This window comes from Sphaerodactylus townsendi, linkage group LG11, assembly GCF_021028975.2.
Source record: "Sphaerodactylus townsendi isolate TG3544 linkage group LG11, MPM_Stown_v2.3, whole genome shotgun sequence".
Taxonomy (NCBI): Eukaryota; Metazoa; Chordata; class Lepidosauria; order Squamata; family Sphaerodactylidae; genus Sphaerodactylus; species Sphaerodactylus townsendi.
The window spans coordinates 34,567,422-34,594,613 of record NC_059435.1 but is presented as its reverse complement, the minus strand read 5'-3'; the positions used below and the strand labels follow the sequence as shown (position 1 = coordinate 34,594,613).

The window sequence follows — 27,192 nt, the reverse complement described above, 5'->3', positions numbered from 1 at the left end:
ACCTAAGGAATGGTCCAGCCCAGGGGTAGGGAACCTGCGGCTCTCCAGATGTTCAGGAACTACAATTCCCATCAGCCCCTACCAGCATGGCCAATTGGCCATGCTGACAGAGGCTGATGGGAATTGTAGTTCCTGAACATCTGGAGAGCGGCAGGTTCCCTACCCCTGGTCCAGCCCTTCTTCTTCAGCTGTTCCTCAGAATACCTTTTAAAGAGCTCCCTGGGGATTGGATATTCCCAGACTCCTCTACTCCCTTTGCGACATGGCTGGAGTACCTTCCTCTCCTACTGTCCATCAGGTGGCCACTTTCACCTGTATATCCTGCTGTAGCCCTGACTTCCTATACATGTGTATTTTATCTCTTCGCTACTCAGGTTCAAATAAAGTCCTGGAGCAAATCTAAAAGCAGGTCACATTTGTATGCGTGTGTGAGAGATACAGAAACAGAAACAAATAAATGAATGTTTTCTGCTTAGTCCTAATTTTCATGGATATTTCTAATGTTGCCAGCATTTAAGATACAAGGCTAACCAGTAAACTTGAAGTAGTTTTAATGGCAGATTCCATTTCAAAGAACATTGTAAAATCAAAGTGCTTTGAACGTAGTCCTGTGATTTAGTAAACGTTCCACTTGGCAAAGTCAGCTGGAAGCTTTGTTTATGGAAATCATGCCACCATGATCCATGTTGTCATCTGATTTACAGGGGCAGAAGTGGTTACGCCTGTACAGAATATTTATATGTGCAAAGCTCTTTACAAATGCAAACTCTTAAGACTTGCCTGGTATGTTCTGTGACTTTTGTAGTGTTGCTATAATTGCTTCAGTCCCTTTGAATGAATGAAGTTCTTTTAAGCACTGCTTGACATGTCTTATTAACACTCTCACCAAAACTCTCTACAGGCTTTTCCTGTTTTCCCTCTCTCCTTCACTTAAAAGAGAGGGGGAAGGAGAAACTATGTGCTTAAGAAACTTTCTGTGGCTATCTACATTTGCCACCACTACTGTACTATGGCTCAATTTCTAAGGACAGTTTCCTGGGTGTAAGCTCCATTGAGTAGCATGGGACTTAAGCGTTATTAACTCTGGATTGGGAAACTGCTGGAGATTTGGGTTCAGATCCTGGGAAGAGTGGAGGTTGAAGAGAGTTGAGCAGGGATTTGATGACTTAGACGCCATCCTCCACAGCTTCCATTTTCTCCAGGGGAACTGATCTCTGAAGTCTGCAGGTTAGTTGTAATTTGGGGACAACCCCCCCCCCCCCGAGATTAGCAACCCTAGTCCAAATAGACTGCAAGGATTGCTCACAAAGTGTTTGTGCAGGGTTAAAATAACAAGTAAAACTTGGAGATAAGGTAGTAGAGGATATTGTTTCCAATGCAGTCTCATGGTAAATTAAAGCACATAGACTCACACAGCTTGGAGGATTATTGGTAATGAAGTCTTTCATCTTTGAGTAACCTGTTTGAAATTAAACTCAGACCAGTTGTGAACAGAATTCCATTCTGGAACAATCTCTTGCCTGTGTAAAAAAATCTTATTTTGTGTTCTTTTATGGGGGATTTTTTAAAAGCCTGCATCCCAGTTTGTGTGACTTGGAATGATGTTGTCTTGGAGACGCTAATTAATTCTCATTCCTGATAGAGCCACCCTAAATAGAACTACATTTTTCCAAATCTATTGGCAACAGATGTAGCTAACAACTAATATTTACAAATATATGTATGTTCATTGTCATCTGCTAAGAAAAAATGTATTTATTGTATATATGTACTAGAGTAATCAGCTAATGATGTGTACTTTTTCAATACAAGAAAACCTGATTGTTAAGCCATCATTACACTATGACCATGAATACATTTAAGACAGAACAATAAAATAATTATGAAGTAAAGAACATAAAACATTGAGAGATCTTCTCATGAAATTCCTGCATAGCACGTAGTTTGTTCCTTACTAAGGTGGCAAATGTTTCTGGCTATACCACTTTACTCTGAAAAGATTGCATTAAAAATTGGGGATGTGATTTCCTCAACCACTGTCACAAGTGGTCCAGCCAAGATTTTGGTTTATCACCTCAGCAAAAAGAACAAGAGTTTGGATTTATACCCCACATTTTTGTCCTGTAAGGAGACTCAAAACATCTTACAAGCTTCTTTCCCTTCCTCTTCCCACAACAAACACCTTGTGAGGTAGAGGGGGCTGAGAGAGTTCTGAGAGAAGTGTGACTAGCCCAAGGTCACCCTGCAGGAATATAGAAGTGGGGAAATAAATCCAGTTCACCAGTAAGAGTCTGCCACTCATGTGGAGGAGAAGGAAATCCAATGTTGTTCTCCCGATTAGAGTCAACTGCTCTTAATCACTACACCACGCTGGCTCTCTTGTGGTTAGCACCACGCTGAAGAACAATGACTCATTGTGAACCCATCCTTAGGGTGTTCCAGCTAAGACAATGTAATTGAGTTTGTTGTATTGTTGTGTTCACAAAATGACATGCCATACCTTTGACACAATCCTGCTATTCTTTGGAGGTCTCCCATTCAGATACTATTCAGGGTCATGACTGAGAGGCTCAAGGTCACCTAGTTAGATTCCATGGTGCAGGTGGGGATTTGGACCTGCTAGTACAACACCTTGGCTACTACATGTTGGCTCTCAAAGAAGTGTCTAGTTCTTGTTAATATTAACCATCCAGTAGATCTCCTTCTCTTGAGGAAGTCTGATGCTGCAATTATAATGTTTCCTAATGCCATGGGAGCATCGTTCCACAAAAGGTGATTCACAGAGAAGGTCACTTTCATGTGGGTAACCTTCTCGGTGTAACTATAGTACTGGTACATAACATGTAAAGGCAGTTCATAAAAAGGAGACTATACCACACTGTTTTCCAATAATAATAGTAATAGTAAATTGAATAGTGTAATGGAATTTCTGGGACACTAACTCGAGTCTAAACCAGTTGCCTTTTCCTGTGAGAACTGAAGGGACACCAGTGAAGATAGTATCTTGGAATAAAGAACTTCTTGAAGTTCTGCTCTGAGACTGAAGCTGCAGGTACAGACCTTTTTTTACATTTGAATGTGTCAGGAGAGGCCTGAGAAGAAAGGTCTGGAGCCAGTGAACACTTATTACTTTACTGGCAGACAAACAAGACCTAGTTCGAGACTCATCCTTAGAACTCAATAGTTATATCCTACCCCCCTTTACATTAAGTTTCCCTATTTACTTACTGCATTAAAATTCTTATAATTACATGTCAGTGCAGTTGCTAGAACCCCCAGGGTTGAAAGGGGAATTGATAGCTTTGAAAAGCCTTCAGCACTTGCCTCAGGTCTTGTTTACATAGACACACTATTAATTTGCATTGATATTACAATATTCTTTTCTTGGAACCAGTGTCCAGTACTAACAGCCAAAGCAAGAATTTGTGCATGAAATTAGGCACATCTGCAGCCCAGAGGTGGTATGTGAATTGTGCCAGAGCATATACTGATCATGTATTACAAAAACTTCCTTCCTCTGTGTAATAATCTACAATATTAAAGTATCTACATTGCTGAAGCACATGAGATTTTTAGTTGCCAAGAATAGCTCTGTAAGGGGTGGAGGAGTACATCAGCTCATACTTCAAATTTCTCTGAACCCTTGCTGTTGTGTAATAATAGAGCTGTAAGTGGTCGACATTCTTTCTGCTTTTAGAATGTGGCTTGCTTTGTGAGGTTTGGCACTGTAACAGTGGGTGGGTTGATATACTGTACATTCAACACTGCAGAAGCACAGTTGCTGTAGTCTTGTAGATGCCGCTTAGCAAGGAATAATTATTGGGAAAATGCTGTTTCCTTCCAAAAAAGACAGACTGTGTGGAGTAATAGAAAATGCTAGCAAAAGCTACAGGGATATGTACAGCCTTAGCAAGGAAAAAAGATATGATCGTAAAATAAAGTTTTTGTTTATAACATTAACAGACCAATCCAAAGGGGGGTGGGGCTGAAGCAACTCCTGGAGGCTGGGCAGGCCTATGCTGGCAGAAATGCCAACCTGGGGCACTTACTCTGGCAGAGGGGTTCATCCACCAGGCCTCACCAAGTCACCTAGGGCATTCTGGAGGTTTAGCCAGGGGCATTCTAGATGCATGGCCATCCTTACCTGGGCCTCTGATACACACCACCCTTTGGACTGACGTAGGTCTATGCAGCCCTGTGAAGTAGATTAGTCTGAGAGCAAGTGACTGGTTCAAGGTTATCCAACAAACTTCACTGGCAAAGGGGGGGATTTGAATCTGGATCTCTAAATTCTAGTTCTGGATCTCTAGTTGAATCTGGATCTCTAGATTCTCTAGATTCTAGTACAATGTATCAGCTTAAGTAAGTAAGTAAGTTTTTTGGACTCATTTTCTGAAAAAAATGCTAAAATACGTTTGAGATTGTTTTCCAACTTGTAAAGTATTAAAATATTGTCATTAATATTCTTGTGATAATTTAATAGCTATACCTGCATGTGCTTTTAGCTCTGATTTTTGTCAAAAATGATGCACTGGATTTCTTTTGCATTTTCCTGTGTTGTGTGACATAGTTATAATTTTGTAAGATATATCATTTCTCCCGAGAAATGATCTTTTTGCAAGAGTGAGAGGATTCATTTTAATGGTTCTGATGAAGCAGAAAAAATTACCTACATGAGATTGATTTTGAGAGGTTTTGACAGACCTATTCCTGGCCAAAGATATTTTATATTCTGTGCCTATATGTCTCTGTTAACAAAGTAAGGACAAGTCTTGTTATAAACTAGCTGTGCAACAATTATAGATAGGTGAAAACAGATGAGGCTGTTCTGTGTCCAGAGTTCTCTGAAGTGGAATGACAGTTTATGTAGCCTTGCAAATAAGTCCTTATGAGTTACTAGCTCATGTATGGTTGAATCCAGCCGGGTATTTTAGTGTCTCTTGTTCAACTCTTTCCCATCCTACAGCTGTCATTCCACCTGACTTCATACATGCAAATTCCAGGATTCTAGCATAGCCATTTGGGGTAGTAGTAGTAGTAGTAGTAGAAGAGGAGGAGGAGGAGTTTGGATTTATATCCCCCCTTTCTCTCCTGTAGGAGACTCAAAGGGACTTACAATTTCCTTGTCCTTCACCACTCACAACAAACACCCTGTGAGGTGGGTGGGGCTGAGAGAGCTCCAAAAAGCTGTGACTAGCCCAAGGTCACCCAGCTAGCATGTGTGGGAGTGTACAGGCTAATCTCAATTCCCCAGATAAGCCTCTACAACTTAAGCAGCAGAGCTGGGAATCAAACCCGGTTCCTCCAGATTAGAATGCACCTGCTCTTAGCCACTACGCCACTACACCACTGCTGCTCCCTCCTTCCTTGTTCATCAGTAGAGAGGTTGATTGAATCCAGCCCAGTTTTTTCCTCCTGTCCCAATTACGCCAGTAGACTTTGATAATTATTTGTGTCCTGGAAACCTAGCTTTGTAAAGTTATCCTGCCTTGCTATCTAGGATTACTTGCAAACCTGCGTGAAATTGATTAGAGTCTGTGGTGTAGATGCACCCTGTTATAGTACAATTGTATCAATATTATGATGGAATCAGGCTACACTGCAGACCCATAAAGCCATCCTATGTATAATATGCAGCCAGAAAGCAGAGGCTTATACCTTACTTTCCCACTCACCCAGCATAGTAGCTTCAATAATTGTTATTGGACTCCTTCCTGGTTTTGTTATGTGTATTCGTATGTATTTATTGATTTTTTAAAATGATCGTAGGTATACTTTAAGGGGTTTTAATGTTAAATATTAAATGCCTGATAGAAAGAAAGAATATAAATTATTTTGAAAATGATGAGAGCTCCATCACCTTTGGTATTTGGTATTCATGTGCTTGATGAAGATGGTTCAGTACTAGATGTATTGCTCCCTTCTCTTGCTCCCCACTATGCATATATGCATTATATTGCCCCAAAAGGTATATGTTTTCTCATCGCACCCAAGTTCCCCAGTCTTGGCATTTAATCAGCTGTTGATGAACGCATTGGGGTTTTGTTAGCTCCTTTGCCATTGGTTTTATATTGTCTTTTCTTAGGAGCACAGTTCAAGATGCTGTTTTGTTGTTCAGAGCCAGCATACCTAAGAGATCACCACGCCCTTAAGTCCTATTACATTACCTGAAATTGCCCTCTACATGCCTCTATAGAAATATTTGTAGGCAGTGTTTTAATTTTCATAGATTAAGTAAGGTTAAAAAACGTCACTAAAAAAAGATTTGACTTTCTGTATGCTTGCTTTGTTTTAAATTTAATTGGACACTATGTGTATGCTGTTAAATTACTGTTTTTCCTTTGGAATAGAGATAGGAATTTAAATAACAAACCATTGCAAAAGACTATTTTAGCTTAGTATTCAAGACACAGCCCTGACCTTTCTATAAAGAACAAGAACAAAGCAAAAGTTTCACAGTGGTATAAATCACAGTTAGTGAAAATGCATTGCAAAAATGGTTGAATTAGGTCTTTTTTCTCATTGATTTTGTATTTGGTTAATGCTTCCAGCTCTGAGATCATAACAGTATTGAAGATGTAAGATATGTATAGCCTCTTAATTTTAAGATATGTGTTGATTTTGACATTGACATAGTGAAGTGACCCAGTAATGTTTTTCAATATTTTAAATTTTGCTGATCTTCAAAAATACTACAGAAGAGCTGATTCATAATTGTAACATATGACATTACATACATTTCTCCTTAACTCAAAAGCTTTCTAAATTTTGACTAATAAATTGGCAAAGGTTTTGAAAAATTATGCATTTAATTTCAGAAGATTTATTAATAATCTTACCTATAGCTGGTTAACTATGGTTATAGTACTGATGTAGCAATGCCTATATTTGGTTGATTAATATTTATTTGGCTCATCTTAATTTCATTGCATTGTAACACATTTATATCTATTTCTGTATTATGGTGGAAAGCAACTATCAACTGGTTCGCTCAGCCCCCCACTGTGCGTCCCCTGCCGCCCCCTTATATGCTGTCAAGGAACTTCTTGTGGGGGTGGGAGGCAATGGGGCCTTGGCGCCACTGTTATTAAACCCCCTTGCTCCCCTGGGAGAGGGGGCGACAGGGCTTTTGGTGCCCAGCTGCTCCAGGGCTCTGAAAGCCCCTTTGTCCCCCCTCCCCCAGGAGGGGGGGCTGCGGGGCTTTTAGTGGCTCAGAGCTGCTGGGTGGCAAGGCACCCAGTGGTTCCAGGGCTTTGAAAGCCCCCTTGCTTCCCCTCCCTTGGGAGAGGGAGAGATGAGGCTTTTGGTGCCCAGCTGATCCGGGGCTCTGAAAGTCGCTTTTAACAACCAGTTCACTGAACTCAACAAAAAATTAGGTACCGGTTCTACTGAACCAGTGCGAATCAGCTGAATCCCACCACTGGCTACCATGTAATAAAAGTTGACATTATTTGTTAAGGAAATGTCTTTATGCAAAACTGTAGTTTAAATAAGAAAGTAATATGTTGAAACATAACCTCATTATGAATGTAGTTCTGAAGTCATTTTCTTACAGACTCTGTATTCTCAGTGGAGATAGTGTAGTCTGCTTGCTTGTATAGTAGATTTTCTGTTCAAATTGTTTAATTAGAAGCTTTCCAGATACTACAGAGACAAAATAAACATAAAAGTGAAAATTAAATAGAGGAGGCATAAGAGCCAGCATGGTTTAGTAGTTAAGAGCAGTGGACTCTAATTTGGAGAACCAGGTTTGATTCCCCTGTCTTCCACATAAAACCTGCTGGGTAACCTTGGGCTAGTCACAGTTCTCTCAGAACTCTCTCAGCCCCACCTACCTCACAAGGTGTCTGTTATGGGGAGAGGATGGGAAAGAGTTTTCAAACCAATTTGAGGCTCTTTATGGTTGAGAAAAGTGGGGTATAAATTCAAACTCTTCTATATACCACAACACTCCTTTTTTTCTCAGCCCAACAAATCCTCTATTCTTAGTATGATCCAGTTGATTGCCTTCCCCTCCCCCAATCTATAAACTTTAGCTCATATCACCAAAAGTCCATACCTGAGCCAGGTAAAATGTCTTTTTCCTGGCGCACCAGGTCATGAAGCTGGCTCTGTTTAACTGTCACCCTTAGAATGTTCATGCAGCCTGACTGTGGCCTGAGGGCTTAGAATGTTTGTGCAGATGGGCAGAGATGAGCAGTGAAAACAGTAAATAGGTAATACTGGTAGGTAATACGAGTGGAAATGAAACACATACACACTTTGCCGTATGAGATGTCAGGTGGGGTTCCCCCCTCCACACACATGCAGGTAACTTTCACTCTCTGTGCCTCACCCACTACTACCACACAACACACATACTTTCATACACATCCAGCTCATCCTCACACACCTAACTCTGCCCTCCCTCACATCCAACCACCACTTACCCACTTCCTCACCCGTATACTCTCTTTTACTACAATCAAGCTGGAGTTTGCCTTTTTCTTCTAAGAAAATCCGCAGGGTGGGGATGAACCAACACTACTGGCTCCGCTTCTTTTGCATGTGGCCCTTTAAAAACCCAGGGAGCTGGCCTCGATCTGAGCGCCTCACCACCCTGCCTCTGCTGCCTGACTGGGATAGCCTCCTTGCCGCAGTTCTGCCTTACCCAAGCCTGGACTGTGCGTGTCAACAAGCCTCATGGACAGCGGGATTCGCACTCTGGACAGTTCCGTTGTGGAATGGAAAGAGTTACCTTATACTAAAAACCAAAACAGCACCATATAATAATGTGAATTGAAAAGGGAAAGAGGGATTCCATTTGACCACACCAAAAGAAGAAGAACAAGAAGGAGGAGGAGGATGAGTAGTTTGGATTTATATCCCCCTTTTCTGTAGGAGATTCAAAGGGGCTTACAACCTCCTTGCCCTTCACCCCTCACAACAAACACCCTGTGAGGTGGGTGGGACTGAGAGAGCTCCGAAAATCTGTGACTATCCCAAGGTCACCCAGCTGGCATGTGTGGGAGTGCACAGGCTAATCTGAATTCCCCAGATAAGCCTTCACAACTCAAGCTGCAGAGTTGGGAATCAAACCCAGTTCCTCCAGATCAGAGTGCACCTGCTCTTAGCCACTATGCCTCTGCTGCTCCCCAAAGGCTATGCTGGGGATCATTGGACCTGCATGGACATCTGTGTGGGTTGCAGACTGTGATGAGAAGGACAATTGCCACAGCAACGTGTGGCCGGGCCCGCTAGTATAGACAGACAGACAGACAGACAGACAGACAGACACAAAGCAGTCATGCTTTGGTGGTGGATCTGTAGCTGGATTAAGCCTACTTGCTTTGATAGGATTTTTTCTAGATTAAATATCCTCTTAATAAGCACACCCCACCATTACAGTGTTAAAGTGGCAATATTCTGTTTAAATAAAAGATCCAGGTGCATTTTCTTAAGTGTTTTGGCTCTAGCCCCATTTCTTTGATAGAGCCAATATAGTTGTTATACAGATATGTGTTTACACAAAATATTATAAATGTCTGGAAACTTTTGGAGGCAGAAAATGTGGATAGGATCCATCTGGCTGTTGAAAATACGACTTCAAGATCTGCTTCAATCTCCAAATTCCAATAGAGATTATGGGAAAGAGAAATAAGTAAATAATTATCCATTAAATCAAATTAAAATTCCAATGGAATCCAATGGAATTCCAATTGATTATCAATGAAATCAAAGTATACGTAATTCCAACATTTCTGTTGGAAAAATTGAGGAGAGTGAAATCCCATTTTTTATTGCATTCTATCCTTAGCAAGATGTAATTTGTGCCCAGATGTGCAGAGGTTCCATCTGGTGAATAACCACAGGACACGTCTTGGAATTAAAATGAACCACAGCCCTTTTTATTGAGGCAGAAGCTGGGCAAGCAAGAGGAGCACATCTGAGCAGCTGGTCAGCACGCCTGGTTAAACCCAGCACCAACCCCAGTCCATGCTGAGGGGGACAGAGAGGTACTGGCCCCTTTCCTGCTGGGGTGTCGGGCTCGATTGCAGAGGCCTTCTCGGCATACACCATGAGCCCATTCCACCCCAAGCCTCTTATGGAGGCCCACAAAGGTGCGGAGGTCTGGTACGCAAGCTCAACCCCCCCCATAAGGATGCACTCCTTTGCCCAAACCGCCAAGGCTGTGACAAATTGAGCAGCAAACCCTGCCCAAATAGGGTCAGTTTGCTCCAGGCGTTGAAGAAGGCCGGATCAACTGCATGCTGCCTAATATATAGAGAGCGTGCTCCATCCCTTGAACTCATGTGCATCACACGATCAGGCTGGGCGTGGCTCAGCTGCACAGCCGGCCCAGGGCACACATGCTCACTGCTCCGGAGCTCACCATGTGCCTGCCCCCTGTCGCAATTACAGCCAAGTTGATTCTAGTGCCATTATTTACTGTATAAACAGTCTAAACAGAGTAACACCCTTTCAACTTAGGACACAATGCTATTTATGATTACGCTGTTAATTATCAATGGGACTTATGTTTAGCTTTTTTCATTTTCTAGTGAGATTTTATGATTGATTATTGGGTAGCCAACAGGCAAGCTAGCTAGCATTTCTAATGTTCAAAGCACTGCTTTTTTAACATTATAGCATTTCTAACTTTTAAAGCAGAGTTCCAAAAAATAATATATAGAGCATTTCTAACATTCAAAGCAGAGTTCCAAAAATGACATCGAATGTATTTATTTGTTTAGACCTTTTGTGGATGACATTCCGTTTAGTTTAGTTTTTGTGCCTATCAACAGCTTAAATTGTGATTTTAATTCCTTTTCTTTGAAGTGCTTTATCTATTTTTATGTTTTATGTTCAATTTACATTGTAGGCCGCTTTGAGTTTAATAAAGTATAAAGGTGGCTAATTCATGCTTAAATAAATAAATAGCCCATGCTCAACCATTAACCCCCTTTCTTTTGCAGCCTCTAGAGCCTCATTCCAGGAGAGCAAACTGGCTGCAAAGAATATTCTACCACCATCAGCACACCAGTAAGTCAGGAAACACCAAGCTGGCTACATAGGGATACTGGTGGTTTGCTCCTCAGCCACCTTGATGACCTCTTTTGTTATCTGACAAACCCCACTGGCTGTCCCAGGGGAGAGAGCAGGAAGGCAGAGAGGGAGCCCATCCCCTTGCTCCAGATACTTAGGGACTGGCTGAAGTTCAGCAATAGTGGGAAGAGAAAACGCTCCCTGCACAAAAGAACTCTGGTAATTGAAAAGGTTATAGCCAGAGGCTCCAATGGGTCTGAATGGTCTAGTTCAGTGGTTCTCAACCTGTGGGTCAGGACCCCTTTGGGGGTAGAACAACCCTTTCACAAGGGTCGCCTAAGACTCTCTGCATCAGTGTTCTCCATCTGTAAAATGGATAAATGTTAGGGTTGGGGGTCACCACAACATGAGGAACTGTATTAAAGGGTCACGGCATTAGGAAGGTTGAGAACCACTGGTCTAGTTAGTCATTGCTGTATAACAACCAGAGACACCGAAACAAAATGTGAAGCTTGGCATTATTGTTTTATAATTATGGGCTTTTAATGTGCTGTATTAGTTAAAAAGTGATAGAGGGAATAATACCAAAGGAAACCGATTTTTTATTTCAACTTTCTTGTTTTGCTGTATTTTGTTGATTTTAAGTTTCTTCTTTTGTTGTATTTCTGTCTGAGAATGGTTCTTGTAAAACCTTGGTCACTGAAGGCAGTGTTTAACATGAGGGTAATGAAATGAATATTCTTCCTTATAACCTTCTGGAAATATTTGAGAGTTCTTTCCTAGAACTGTGGATAACAGTAGAAAATATTCACACATCATTACATTTAAATTAACTAATAAATTAATTAATTACTGCTTCACAGTGTATTTTCTTGCAAATTATAATGAATAGTAAACTGTGTCTTTTAAAATATTATTGGTATCTTGTGAAAAATTTCCTCATTTTACCTATTATGTAAGGAACTTATTAATTATAATTTTTAAAAGTAGCATAATATAATTTACAGAACTAATCTGAGCTAATTAACTTATAGAAATGAGAAGAAATAGTATGAGTAGCATTTAGATTATTTAAAGAATTAATGTTCTAATGTTAATTACACATGGGCTCAGTAATAACTAAGCATTAGCATAGGCATAATTCATTACAAAACACGGTGAACTCAGCTCATTTAAATATATTATGGAAAAACGATCTTATTCAATTCAGAGACGATTTAGCATGAATTGCTAAATTTATTTTCTGCAGTTTCCAAAAATCTGTATGAATAATAAAATATCCATATTAATCACCAGTAAGGACAAAATCAAAATAATGATGTTATTTCATTTGCCAGTATTCTTTATCTGTGTTTCTTTCTTACGAGATGCAAGAAAGGGCTTTTGTCTTATTTTCCATTGTTTCTAGGGTCCTTGGAATTTGACCCCAACATCCCACATTTGTAACTATGAAAAAAGATTTGTTAGTTCAGTGAATTTCTGAGAAAATAGATGCTTTAGATGTTACATTATCAAGCTGTAGGGTCTGAGATGTGTAATTTCTTTAGCACCAAGCCTTTATTGGCATATAAGACAATGCAGATAAAATACAGAGAAAAACAAAACAAAAACCAGATTGAAAACAATCCCCAAAGAGAATGATAACAAAGAATCTCTTAATAAAAGAGTGACACAACAAAGTTAAAAAACAGAACTATCCTTTAGGGTATATAATTTCTAGTTAGATGTGTAATGCTTAAAGCCTTTTAAAATGTAAGATGTGAAAGTAACAGATGTATCAGGAAAACACAATACCTGTAGCTTTCAGTTGATGTACACTGGCTGGCAAACCTGAGCTCCCAGTGCACTCTCTTCTTTCTAAAAACAACACTAGTAAACAAAAACAACACTAGTAAAAGGCCCCTGGAACACTTCTTCAACTACCTATGAATCTACATAACAGTTCTATAATATGGCCCAATGTGACCAGTTTGCTAACCAAAATATCCTAGGACACACTGTCACATGTCTAGCTAAAATAAAGATATATTATGTCCACAGCATTCTCCTGATCCAATAGGATAGTAACCTGGTCAAAAAATTGTGTGTGTTTAGTCATGCTGTTTTTAAATTGCTGCATTGTTTGTTTATGTCTCACTTTTTCTTATGGCTCAAGGTGACTTACAATTAATAATGAAAGCTAATAGAATAAAATCCTAATTTAAAATTAGTAGAATAGAATCCCAGACTAATATAATCAAATTCCAATTTAAAACTAATAGAACAGAATCCCCTGCCTCCCAAGATGCCTACTGTGGATATTCCATCATGTCAAATAAAATGGAATTGCCCCTCTTGCACCATTTCTTGAAAATTTCTAATGACATTCCACTAACTTCCTCAAGGAGTTTGTTTCTCAAGCGGGAAACAACAGAATTGATGCCAGGTGGAGAAATAGCCAGTAATTGGTAGCCTGAAGAATACAGTTGGTGCATAGAGACAAATGGATGGAGATAGTCTTTTAGAATTGTGAGTCCAATTATATGAGTATAATAACCAGCAGCTTGAATTGGTCTTGGAAACAAACTGACCACCAATGTAGCTGTTCCAAGATGTGTGGAACATGTTCTCTTGGGCTAGCTCCTGACAATAATAGGGTGTCACATTCTGAATCATCTGCCGTTTCTGTGTTATCTTCATGGACAGCCCAAAGCAAAGTGTTTCACAGTAATCCAAACATGAGATTGCAAACGTGTGGATCAACTCCAAGAGTTCTTGGACAACACATCCAGCTTCAGGCCTGTATTTAGAACCATTCTTTAATTGTACTAGTAGACAATCTTCATTTAAAGTTTGACAAACGACAGTCCTATAGATACTAACACGGGCCTCCACAGAGTAACTGGTGAGGCTCTCAAAACACTTCAGAGCTGCCTGGAAACCATCATGATCCATTAACCTCCAAGAATGGACCATTCTTATTGGTTCACTGCCCCTTCAAGGATGAGGTAGCAAACTCAATGATCAGAGCATGAAAAGATCTCTAGCTCCCTAGTCAGATTACGGCAAACTGCATGGTGTAGAAAAATGTCCCGTGGATTTCCTTTTTGGTATGCTGGATCTATCACAACATGAGACAGACTTGTGGTTATCATGACAGTCCCAAATTCCTGAGCTTAATGTGACAAAGCAGTCTCAGCATGTGTGTTGAAATTTCCAAAGGATTACATACTGACACTTCATACATGCTACTATGTTTCCTGGTATCAAAATTAGACTCGCTGGTTTGTAGTTCCCAGCATCCTCCTTCTCTCTTTTTGGAAACTGGGACAACATTTGCTTCTTTCCAGTTTAATGGCGCCTCACTATTTTTCCTGGATTTTTCCAGACAGAGATTCTTGTGAGTGCATAAATGATTTTCTTGAGTATCCTAGAATAGGATGCAATTCATCTGTCCCAGAGGACTATTTAGGTAGTTGTGCAGGGATTTACTGTATGATTTACTCTTTACATTTCAGCTAAGTGATACTTCGGCTTCAAAATGAGGTCAGGTGCTCTTTGAAAAACTGTTGAACATTGGTCGCATTGTATCCTGACATTTACAGCTGAGGTGTTTTTCCCCCCAAATAGGTGTTAAAAGATATCTACAAAGATCATAGGCTGGTTACTGTAAGTCTTCTGTTATGAAAACATAAAAATATACTGCAGGACTAGATGAAAATTCATCTAGCATACTGTTTCCTCCAGCAGACAGCTAGGTGTTTCTAGGAAGCTGGTAGGTAGACCATGAAGGTAATGCATACCCCAAATGATAAGTTCCTAACTTCTTCTGATCAAGAATACACTGCTGCTGAATCAGGAGATTCCATTTAGTTGACTGAATAGGAAAAAAATTATGAGTTTTTGTTTTCATTTCTTTACATTTTTGCCTTTACGGTTCACATCTGGCTTTTTATTAAAGATGTTTGTTTTCACTTTAGATATCTCTATTTCAAAAAGAACTTTTTATATGTTGTTGAATCGTTTGAGATTCAAGTTTTGTTAACCCAGTGAACAAGTAGAATCACTGAGCTTTTAATGAATAGCAGGCCTATTGTACTGGGAGAGATAGGGCCATGTGTTCTTGTGAGAATACTTACTCTGTAGACTGTGATATCCACTGTGCAGCCAATTGGTAAAGCTTGTTTCTGTCTATATGTCGAGTTGAACAATCACTGACATAAGCTGATTCCCATGAACATTCAAAAGCCAGTGTAGTAACCACAAAAAAGCTGAAGAAACAGGATCATCTGCTTTTTTCCCAGATTTTTTCTTGCTGACATATTATTTAACATATGTATTTGAATTAGATTTAGTAAACAAAATGTTTACTAGTAAGGCATGTCATTGTTTGTGAAAAAGATTATGTCCTGAAACAGCCAGATTCAATTTGTACTGTTTTTATGCATTATGCTACCAACTATTTTTTTTAAAAACAATGCATGTTTAGAAATGGATTTTTTTTCCTGCAAAAAAAATGTAGTGGTTGGAAAGTTTCTGGATTTATTGCCCTGCTTCTACACATGACTACTACACATGAATCTTTGGGCTAGTCACAGTTCTCTGAGAACTCTCCCAGCCCCACCTACCTCACAAGGTGTCTGTTGTGGGGAGAGGAAAGAAAAGAGTTTGTAAGCTGCCTTGAGACTTCTTATGGTCGAGAAAAGTGGAATATAAATCAAAAAAGCTTATTCAATATTATGTAAAGCATGAGTTAATGATTATTTACAGGGGCAAGAATTTTCTTCATGTTCACTTATTTTGTGTATCAAAAATACTGGGAGCTGGGATTCAAGGTGAGGGGTGGGATCCAGCACTGCATTTTGCTGACAGAAGGGAAGAAGCTGATTTCCTCCTCCATTGCAGACCACCCCCCGCCGCCCCGCCCCCAAATTCACTGCTCATTCTGTTCCTTTGGGTTCCCTATCTCTTAGGAACAGCATTGAGGAGTGTGGGGGGGGGGATGTTTTGGGTATACATTAGGAGGAAGAAGGTGAAAAACCCTATTCTGCTGTTGGAAATCACATTCAGCATGAGAAAACACAGTTGGCTTCTATTTATGGTTTTGCATAACAATGGCTTACTTGGTGTAGTCCAATGAAAGGACTACTAGATTTTGCCCTGGAAAGTGACTCCAGTGACTCTCTAGCGTAATCTCTCTAGCGACACGCCCAATTCTCTAGCATAGGAGACTATCTCCCATTCCAGAGCTTTTAGACCCCTACCCAGGTTGATCACCTGCAACACAAATTCATGAAAATGATCCAGCCTCTTTCTTTCTGAAGTGAATACAAAAAATCCGTATTACTTACATCTAGGAGTAGTACATTCCTAGACATACGTAATATGGATTCTTTGTACTTCTTCCAAGTTTAGTGGGAATGAGAAATCTAAGGAAGTAATTTTGGGGCAGCATTATTTATGTTGTTTGGAATTTTATTGCAGAGATATAAAAATATTGTTAGCTACATGTACAGTACGACGAGATTGGAGCTCCTCTGAGCCTACTGCATGGAATGCATGCAATCAAGTGAGGGACTTTTTGGATAGTGAGTGGCAAAAATGTTTATGCTTCATGCCTGTTGTTTCTTAGAGCAGTGTATATAGGCCTATTGTGCTTTTATAGTTTCAACACTGTGAAGTCGGTTAGGCTGAAAGGTAGGATCTAGCTTAAAGTCACACAGTTAACATTTTAGCTGATATGATGTTGCACTAATGATGATATAAGTGAATATGTAAAGTGAATCATTGGAAGGAGAAAATATTTTATGGTCGTGAACTTCTTTTAGTGCTATTACATTACGATTAGGGAAGAGATTACACAGCAGGAGAATTCTCTAACTTGTGCAGTTGTCAAAGTCACAGTGACTCCATTCCATGCATAGACAAGAGACCCTTTCCCACTCCTCTGTTTCTTTTATTATAATTATAAATATATTGCATGATCTTTATTTAGCATTTCATGGGCTGTCTGCATGTGATCTACAAGGGGCACCGTTGCACACCACTGAAACTATGAGAGTTGCTGAGCTTTCTAAAGTGTTGCAAGCACAGTCTGCATGAACAGTGAGAACGAAGTAGGACAATCTGTAAAATATGACTATAGGAATTAGGACTTACCCTGATACCAGTGGTGGGATCCAAAAATGTTAGTAACGGGTTCCCATGGTGGTGGGATTCAAACTGTGGCATAGCACCAATGGGGCTGGGCGGGGCACGACGGGGGCGTGGCCGGGCATTCCAGGGGCGGTGCAATCCTGGGCAGGGTTGTGGCAAGGACGCAGCCACTGCGCCGGTCCTTGAGCGGGAAATGAATGCACGCAGGCACAGGCTGCCACGCACACCGGTGCACCTCCTGCTAGACTGCTTTAAGTTCTGCGCGCTACTGCTGAGAGGAGGGGCGTAACTAAGGCCAAAATCACCAATCAGTAACCCCCTCTTAGCACACACAAATAATTAGTAACCTACTCACGGAAACCTGTGAGAACCTGCTGGATCCCACCTCTGCCTGAGACATCTGTGGATTTGTCACAAACAGCATGCTTGCAGCTGCTATGCACTGGAGTAATTTCAGAGTGAGGGCAGAGGCATCCTGCTATTCCATGAATGCACTTTTTCTACCCTCTGAACTTCAAAACCTCAGACCAGGGGATCCCTCACATATGGTGCTTTCCATGCATCAAGCATATAGATAAAATACTTCTACGTACATTATCCTGTGTGCAGACTGGGTGCAAGTCTTTTTGCCATGGCTATGTATTCTTGAAAGCTGTAGCACACAATGGTATTTAGAAGTGCTCTTGGAAGTTAGAGGGCTGAATAAGGAATTAAGTTCAGGTCAGTACAAAATTCAGTCTTCGGCAAATAGCGGCAAAATGAATTTTAACTATAGGTTTCAAGCATTTTGTGCACCGTGGATCAGTCATGGAAATCAACTTTGTTTTGTGTTGGAATTGTTGTTATCAAACATTACAGTGGAAGCATAACAAGAGAGCTGGTGCATGTCAAAGTTTGCAAATTCAGAGTGCTGAGTGTTTGTTTGTGATAGTTTCTACAGAGGAGAGAAGAAATCTTTGAAAGGAACAGAAAATAATTTGATAAAGAGGTGGGGGGGGGGGGGAGCCTGTAAGCTGTAAGCAATATATGCTATAAAAGAAATCCCTTACTGTTTTGATTTCTGAATCAGCCCTTCCTGCTATGTCATATTCTTTCAGATTTTTTAAAAGTCCTGTTTCCTTTTCAAAAACAAGTTGGCATTATAGATGCGGCCGCTGGCTGATGCCTGCTTCCGTGCCTGCCTGCCTGCCTGCCTGCATTATTTTGCAAGGCTGCTGGGAGTTTTTAAGCTGTGTGAGAATCTTGGGAGTTGGTGATGTCAGACTGGTTGGGTCATTTGAAGGTTAGCAGCCTGGGAAGGGTTCATAGAAAGTTCACTCGCATATATTAAGCAATTCAATCTTTCATTCTGTGTGACACAAGTAGTAGGAAGTGAGCTGTTCGCAGGCAGAAGAATCTATTCGCTGGCAAAGGGGGATCCAGAGCTCCCAGCAAAGCCCGTTTTCTCTGCAAAACTTGGACGATTCTCTGGATACAACAAATAGTCCCTCTTCGAGGAAAACCGGAAAGGCGCAGAGTCTTCGGGAAAGATTTAAGGACCAGATGGATGAGAAGTGAAACTTGGAATGCTGTTTGTTTCCCCTCCTATTCTGGGAGCTTGGTGAGACATAGCCTGGAAAAAATGGTAAATGATCATTTGGATCAATTACAGGCTTTTAGCTGTGTTGCCTGTCATAATTCATGATTCTGGTCTGGGAAAAAGACCAACAGTCCGCGTGCCAAAAAAAGGGGCAGAGTTTGATGGAGTTGGATGTACTTTTCTATGCCGTTTTCCTTCCACACGTAGAGGAAGGCACTTTTGCAGACATACTATAGAGGGGGGAATCATGTTTGACTGTATGGATGTGCTAGCTGTAAGCCCTGGTCAAATGCTGGATTTCTACACTGCAAGTCCGTCTTCCTGCATGCTCCAGGAGAAGGCTCTGAAAGCATGCTTCAGTGGATTGGCACAAACTGAGTGGCAACATCGGCGCAGTGCTCAATGTAGGTCCCACGATTATTTTGTTCCGCTTCTTTCTCATCTGTTATTTGTTTGCATGCAACAACAAAACAAAATCCACAATAAGTGATTAACGGGGAAGGTGAAAGAAGCATCCCCCTCCATACAGTTATGCACGTGTGTGGATTGAATGCGGATGTTTTGCAGAATAACGAACGTGACCGCCAGCCTTGGTGTGTTGCAATGTTTATTGTCGGACTGTATTCTTAGTATAATAACGTTGCAGCTAGAAAGGAACTGGTAATTACTATTTTAATGTTCAACCTGGAAGGGGAAAACTTTCCCTGTATGTACATGCACCTTGCTGTTCTGTTACTTAAAATTTGGATTGCATACTTCCTGTAGCTAGCCAACAAGTTTGAAGTGGTAGTATTCTGCAGGGTGGCTTGAGCCACTGGGATAGACACAATTTAGAGTTGCAAGCTTCCCTCTCGCTAAAACAAACAACTCCTCCAATATTTCTTTGCTCTGACCTTGCTGCCACCTTTCCTTTTTAAAAACTTTGCTTCTCTTAGAAGTCCCTGTTTTGCTAGAAAACTGACTGTGAACACCCCTTGTGTTTTGCCATCAATTATCTCAGCGCTTTCAGGATCTGTTAAAAGAGTGCTGGCCGAGCAGATTTTTTAAAAAAATTACTATGTTGTTATCTGATCTTGATAGAGTACTGGAGAACGTAGGTGGGAAAACAGTGGCATCCTTGAACAGTGCCATTTCAAGCCCTGAGAAACAGCAAGAATCAGTCCAATCCCAAGGACCAGATTCTCTGCGTTAAAAAGCCTTGAAGGATGCTTCCTTCCTCTGACACTGATTTAGACAAATTACGGTTATCTATCAAATTGTTTTAACATACTCTTTGATACTTCAGTGAACCATTAACTGTAGAAGTATGCTTGCTATCATTGTATTCCTAGGCATCTCAGTTACTCACTTTCTTCAGAGTACATAATTCACAAGGGAAGGGAAAGACGTGTTTTTTTTTTTTGATGTGTGATGGGAGCATCATGATACCTTAATGCTGAAATCAAAACGTTTCCCGAACAATTAGAAATGGAAGCCAGTTGCTAACAAAATCCATCTACATGCTTTTAACAATTGCCTCTTTAAAGAAAATACAGGGATAAAGTTAAAAACAAGAACGCAGTTATTAAAACAGATCAGCCATTTTAACAGTATCGGTTCAGCAGACTATTAAGGAACTTCAGTAAAGTCTTTTTGTAAAGTATGGAGAAGTTAAGTGTCTTTTTAGCAAGTTTTATATGGTATTCCAAAGTTATTATACTAGTAAATAAAATAGCTTAAACTCAGAACCTTCTTGTTAATAGCAAGGGCTTTTTGCAGGATCAAGCTTCCCGTAGATAAAATAGCTTTGAGCATTTGCAGCTGATAAATTTGGTCCAGCATTAGTGCTCGTTTGCTGTGCTTTGTCATTAACTTGAACCAATCAAAATGTGTTGTCTTTTCTCTCAGTAAGTTAAGCACTGGGTCAGCCATCAGTGTGTAGCAAGTATTAAATGTGCCATTTTTCTTAGAGCTGACAATAAAAGACAAAGGTTGGATTATAGCACAAGGGGAAACTAGTCGAAGGACATATCAGATTGAATAAATATATAGTAAAGTTCTTTCTGGTGTTCACTTTTACAATTTTCCAACATTTACGGCTAATTTGTAATGCCTCTAAATTTTCATATATATATAAGGAAACTATGAACGTAGCATGTGCTGTGCAGTGAAATTGTAAGTTGTAAATTAAATAGAAGTTGTAAATTAAGATATATGTAAATTTAAATTTGTGCATTCTTATAAATATAAATTTGTGCATTCTGTCATGTGAATTTTGTAGAGGAATGTATGAGAATTGGTGATGCCAACTGAAAGTATTTTCTCTTTTTATATTAAGTTGTTTGTGGCTTTGAAAGCCACAATATATTGAAAGCTGCCTCCCTAGAGTATTAAAAAGAGTCAGTTGGCCTTATTTCAGCTTAGTTATAAAATTGTCTATCTGTAATGACTGATGTATTCCTTAGCTTAAATGTTTGTTTATAGAGATGCAAAGTGTAGGATGGTAAAGGAATAACTTGTACATTAATTATGTACATGTAGAAAAGGGCACAACGTCACCCCTAAATGCCACCAATATTTCTACTGACTGGTGAATCAGTCACTAAAATCCTTCCATAAGAGTTCATCATGTCCTTAACTTTACCCCCTTAATTCTTCTGTGATTAAGAGTTTAGAAAGCAGTACTGTATTCATCCAAAATTTCTTCATAGCTCGCAGTGTGTGGCTTCAAACTGTGCTAAAGGATGAGTTGGAATCCAACGAAAACAGTGGTCTTAAAGAAACAGAGCAGCGTGATGATGGATTGGAGTTTAAAGTATTACCAATAAGCTCTCCTCTTAACTGAAGAAATTAGGGCCAGTACTCCAAACTCAAGTGAATGGATTTGAAGTAGAGAATTAATCTAACCTTAAGATTACATAAACATGTTATTTTATCTTAAAGTAAGATCTAGAGTATTGTCACTCTTTCTTGGAAGAGTGACAAGAAAAAATAGAGGAACTAAAAACAACTTTTATAGACGTTTCAATAATTTTTTATTATTTGGATAGACACATGGATTTATTACAGCCTGATTTTTTAAAAATTAAGGGAAACAAAATGCGGCTAATGGCCAAATTCCTTCTGTCTTTCCATTGATCTTCTAAGGAAATATGCAGCTATTCTGGTGGTGGCATCAGCTTTTCAACAGATATGACATGATAAAATTTCTGAAGGAGTGCTGTACTTAGTTGCCTTCGTGTAAATATTAATGAGTACAGTCATGCCAATGTTAAGCATTTTAAATACCATATCTTAATAATGGAGAGAGACACAATCACATGCTTACATTTCTGCACTGAAATGAATGGGATGTATTACGCCTTGAGTTTTATAAACCACATTTCCAAGTGTGCCTTTGTTAAATTAAAGTTGCAGGATAAAAACCCATATAAAGCACGCTATGCATAAAATCTGCAATTGTAAAATTCATTGCAAAACTGCAGGTTGGTTTGTGATGTTAAGACGATGTAAGTTTTTACTTAGTGCATGGGTTCAAAGAAGCCACATGACATTTGTTCTAATATGCAGTTCGGGGATTCATTGTCTTATTTATTATCCTATCTCAAGTCAGAATATAAAAACAAATACGCTGAAGAGTATGACTTGAAGTCTACATTCCTATGTATTGAATTGCAGCAGGTGTTGGTCGCAAGCTCTGTGTGTCTGCCGCAGATGATTTATTTTTTAAAAAATATCTTGCCTTTCTTTAAAGTTTCTAACCAACTCCCAGCTTAGTGATTAGTAAGAAAGTTTATTTGGGATAAATGTGCTTAAAAGACACAATAGCATCTATTGTTTAGTTGGGATGTAAACTAACTTAATGCACTTGCGGAGCAATCTGAATCTCTTGAATTTCCCTCCATGACAAAGAAAAATTTGTTTCTGCTGCACTGCTTTTTGTGGCCTCCTCCCTTTCAGAACACACAAAGTCACATTTTTTCCCTAGATAAACATGAAGTTAGAGTGGATATTCTGGAACTTCCGGTTTGATACGGCAGTCTCAATTCATTTGTAAACTGACTAAATTCATGCAGGCACCTCTGAGTTTTATCCAGTATGGCATTATGTTAGTAAATTGAGTATGCGGAGAGTACGTTTTACAGCCTGAAGATTAGTCATCCTTACATTCATAACCCAAAAAGGGTCTGTTTCCCAAGCCGTTTCTATCCTCAGTTGTCTTCAGAGCAACCAACAACAAGAGACCAGAATTTGTCATGTACAGCAGATAGAGTTCAAACTGAAAAGCTTGTGTTATAAATTTTGTATTAAAATGCATATCAAATGTCAAACAAAAATCAATACTCTACCACAACTATAAACAGAGCGCATAGTCCTCAATGAATCTATGATTCTCTGAATATAAAATTTCTGGCCCTCCTGCTTATCAGAGCATTCCAGTTCTGCTGAAGAGCTATCCAGTAATGAAATGTACCCGCCTTACAATATAACAACTGTGTTACTGATATTTCCATGTCTCTATTTTAGACAGCTGTTACACTGAGTTCCAGTTAACATCTGTGTCTTTGTTTCCATGGCAATGCTTAGTTTCTCTTTAACCTCATGCTATGCACTGAAGCAATATATTATATGTACGTGTGTAAAAATGCCGTCAAGTTGCGGCTGATGTTGTGATCCTATCAAGGGACTTTAAGGCAAGCAAGAAACAGAGGTGATTTGCCCTTGCCTCTCTGCAGAATATTTCTTGGTGGTCTCTCTTCCAAGTACCCACCCTGCTTAGCTTCCAAGAATTGACAAGGTTGGGCTGTACCCTACTGCCTTCTCTCCCAGTATACTACAATATATGTAAACCATGCCAGCATAAAATTGGTGGAACATTGGAGTATACATTTAAGATACTGTTAGGTTTGTTCAAGGACTTGGTATGGCCTCAAGTACAGTTGTTCTCTTCTAGTGGAATCACTGGAAGTATTCATATAAATTAGTTTCAGTGAGAATTTCAGCTTCTAATAGGAGGTTTAGAAGAGAAAAAGCCTTGAAATATCCAGTGGGTATTATGATAGTATGAGAGCCAGAATGTGGAAATGCTGGGTACATTAAGTTCAAATGGTGTAAAGTTATATTACGTGATGGGGAATGATGTCCCACCTTCTGTTTTTTTAATCTTCCAGACTTTATATGGAAATGGACACTCAGTCCCATGCAGCAGTTAAGGATGGCAGCACACCAGTCTTTGTGCTAGGTTTTATTCCCAGTGTTCCCTGTTATTGCAGGAAGAGAAGTCAAAACACCCAACAGTGCATGCCTTCAGATAACACAAAAACAGCCAAAGCAATGCAGATGTGTAAGCAGGGCTTAGAGGTAAACTGTGTCATATGTTTTTCACCTCTTTATTTTTTTATCTGATTTGATTTCTACTCTGCACCTTTCCTGGCAAAGCTGGCCCAGAGCAGTTTTACACTAGTTTATCCACATTTCTCGCATCCACACAGCGGCTTTAGGAAGTATTTCTAAAAGATTAAAAATAGCACCAACAGACTTGGAATGACTTGTGGGTGGTGGGCACTGCTGTGCAGGGAAGGCTTATTCTGTAGAGCAGCAAAATAAGCAAAACAAAAATCTCTTTCCCGCTTGGTTTTCATGGAAGAAAACTGCTGGAGGAGGAAGCAGGACTCCTTCCTGCTCCTATGATGCTGTTCCAAACCAGTTTGAGATCTCCTCCTTTTAAAGCCATACCTCCACAGCTGCTGTGTGACTCTGGGGAACATGGGCAAACTAGTGTAAATAAGTGAAGAAGTGTAGTTTGCCTCTTGCTTTGTACTTTTGGAAAATGTGTGCCTATTAGTAAATGGCTCTGAGCAGCATATTTACTGGCTATTTTGTGAGTCTTTGCATGAAAACAGGTGATAGGTTTGGAATAGTGATTTTTAAGCAGCAGAAAATTAAATCTTATCTGGGTGACTACATCTTGATGTGTTGCAGCCTCTCTTTTGGGGTACCATATTTATTTCAGCCACTTCAAACTGTTACTTTCAAAGTACTTCAGTTCTCTTTATATCCTAAGGATTAGTCTACATATAGCCTGACCTGTGTTTTGCATTCAAAAAAATGTTATTAAGCCAAATAGAATGAATCATGTGGCCTGTTTAAGAAGAGATCAGCAAAATGCCCCTTACCATAGTCGGGGGAGTAAATGAAGATGCTGTCCAAGTCTGAAATTCTCTGAGGATCAGTGATATTCTTAAAATTCAGATCCAGGCAACATGATGGCAGTCCAGTATTCTAGGCAAGGCAGGACTTAAGATAGTGCCGCAAGCATTCTCAAAAGGTGCAAATTTTTCACTATGAAAGGCAAACATTTAATAAGTGATAACTCTCCAGTGGCAGGTGGTAGATTCTTTTCCAGGTCTTGTCCTGTATCTGTAATCCAGTACATATATTCTTTTAAACCATGGTAGAAAAAAATTGAAGTGAAAGAATAAGGGAAAAAAAGATGTCAGGCAAAACCTTGTCTATAGGAGTCTATTTGAATATTATCTAGCACGAGAAGAAAAACTGCAGGAATATTGCCAAGCTAAGCTGAAATCCAGTCAATTAAAATAAAATTAAAGTTCCACATGCTGCTTCCTTGCCAATTATGGTTCTTTTACAATCACATTTTCTCTAATGCTCTTTAAAGGATATCTTGCTGCACAAACGCCTGGAATGAAAAGTGTTTCAGAAGGGACAAGGGAAGATCACCTAATTCTATTGAAATTTATAGGGGCAATCATGTATTCTAGACTTGGCTTTGTTTTTCTATACTGTTTTGAGTTTTGAATGCATGCATCAAGACAAGAAAGTGTTTATCAGCCACTCAGTTCTGTATCATTGTAAAATATTCAGCCTTCTGGATGTTCCTTAAGCCAAACAGAATTTTCCAGTTTTCTGGACGCTAAGTAAATCCCAGGTATCAAAATTGAAGGCATGTGATTTTTTGCAGCTCCACATACCTAGTTTACAAATTGCTGGGCAGCTGAGCGGCCACTTTGAATATCTGAACAATAATGTTTACTTTTGAGCATTACAGTTATTTTAGGTAGGGATATTTTTACAGCACCTAAACACCTTCTTATCCCATATGGCATGAATCTTCAAAGCTTAATTCCTTTTGAAGACTAGGAGCCAAAATCAGAACTGCTAAAAGCTAGGGCGTGTGTGTATGTGTGGCACAGTTAGAGGACCAAAATTACAGAACCCTGGACATCCTGCAGCTCCATAGGAAATATCAAGTTATATGTTTGTGTTAGGTTCGGGTAGGATCCCATGGAGGCTATGGTCAACCTATATGTTACACTGGAATTCCATGGGTTGGATACAGCAGAAAATTTCCATTGATGGAAAAGGGGGGCGATGTCCACTGCAGACCTCCAGCAATCCCCTCATGTTATTCCTCAGAATCTGCTGTTCCCAGGCAGATAATTTTATTGCGTAGGCTCCCGGGCAGGGTGGGGGGGCATGAGGAAATCCTACTGGCAGCATTTTTCTGTGGGATTCAGACCCATGATTGAAACACCAGACATGTTGTTTGTCTATATAAAGCAGCCGTGGAGGGCCCTATGTGGATTGAGACTGCAGCCTAGACAGGGGGCAATACCTCCCCCCTCCCAAGTTGTGCAAGTATAACATTATATCTAAAGATGAAAAATAAAATCACTTCAAATGGCAAAGAAGTTCAAATGAGGTATCTTTGAGTAGATAATGTTTGGTTATTGTATTAGTTGTTGGCATAGAGTTGTTTCTGAGTACGCGGGCTAATAGGATGACTCAAAGAAAAGTGGCCAGGCATAAGGAGTGTCAGTTTCCAGTTCAACAAAATCTACATCTATATCAAATAGTTGGTAGTGGAGGTGGACTCTGTTCTTTACCATTGTGTTTGATGTGAAATGTTAAATTCAGGTGAATCTTAGAAACTTTCATACGGTAAGGAGCTTGTGCAGTTTTATTAATAACAGCAAATAGTGTCAGTGGAATATTTTTCCTATGGCTCCTATAAGCATTCAAAGTAATTCGTTCCTTAAAAGTATATTCTTTGTGCAGTTTTATTAATAGCAGCAAATAGTGCCAATGGAATATTTTTCTTATGGCTCCTATAAGCATTCAAAATAATTAGTTCCTTATAAGTATTCATAATGTCTTTTACATTAAGAGGTTCTCCAGAATTCCAAGGTATACTGGCAGTAGTGGAGTAATGGAGGTGAAACGTCAGGAGAAAATGTTACTAGAACACGGCCGTACACCCCAGAAATCACACAACATCCCAGTGATTCTGGCCGTGAAAGCCTTCGACAATTAGAAGAGATATTTGGCCCACTGCTGCTTCCTCCTTTATTACCTTGGATAGGATGTGTATAGAAGTATGTAAACATTTCTTGATGATCCGCATCAACTCTTAACAGGAAAAATCTGTGACTTACTGGTATTTTGAACATAAG

General features: G+C 39.7%; 1 protein-coding gene across 4 annotated transcripts in view; it reads left to right on the top strand.

Annotated features, from left to right (window-relative positions):
- The window catches only part of RARB (retinoic acid receptor beta), a 400,206-nt gene that overhangs the window by 243,311 nt on the left and 129,703 nt on the right, over nucleotides 1-27,192 (top strand). The window contains exon 1 of one of the 4 annotated variants that reach the window (XM_048511370.1): nucleotides 18,498-19,143. The exons of the other annotated variants lie outside the window; for them this stretch is intronic. Coding sequence (XP_048367327.1) covers nucleotides 18,789-19,143 — 355 coding nt within the window. The 5' untranslated portion in view covers nucleotides 18,498-18,788. Of the gene's footprint in view, nucleotides 1-18,497; nucleotides 19,144-27,192 lie in introns of those variants that run through there. 4 annotated transcript variants of the gene reach the window in all.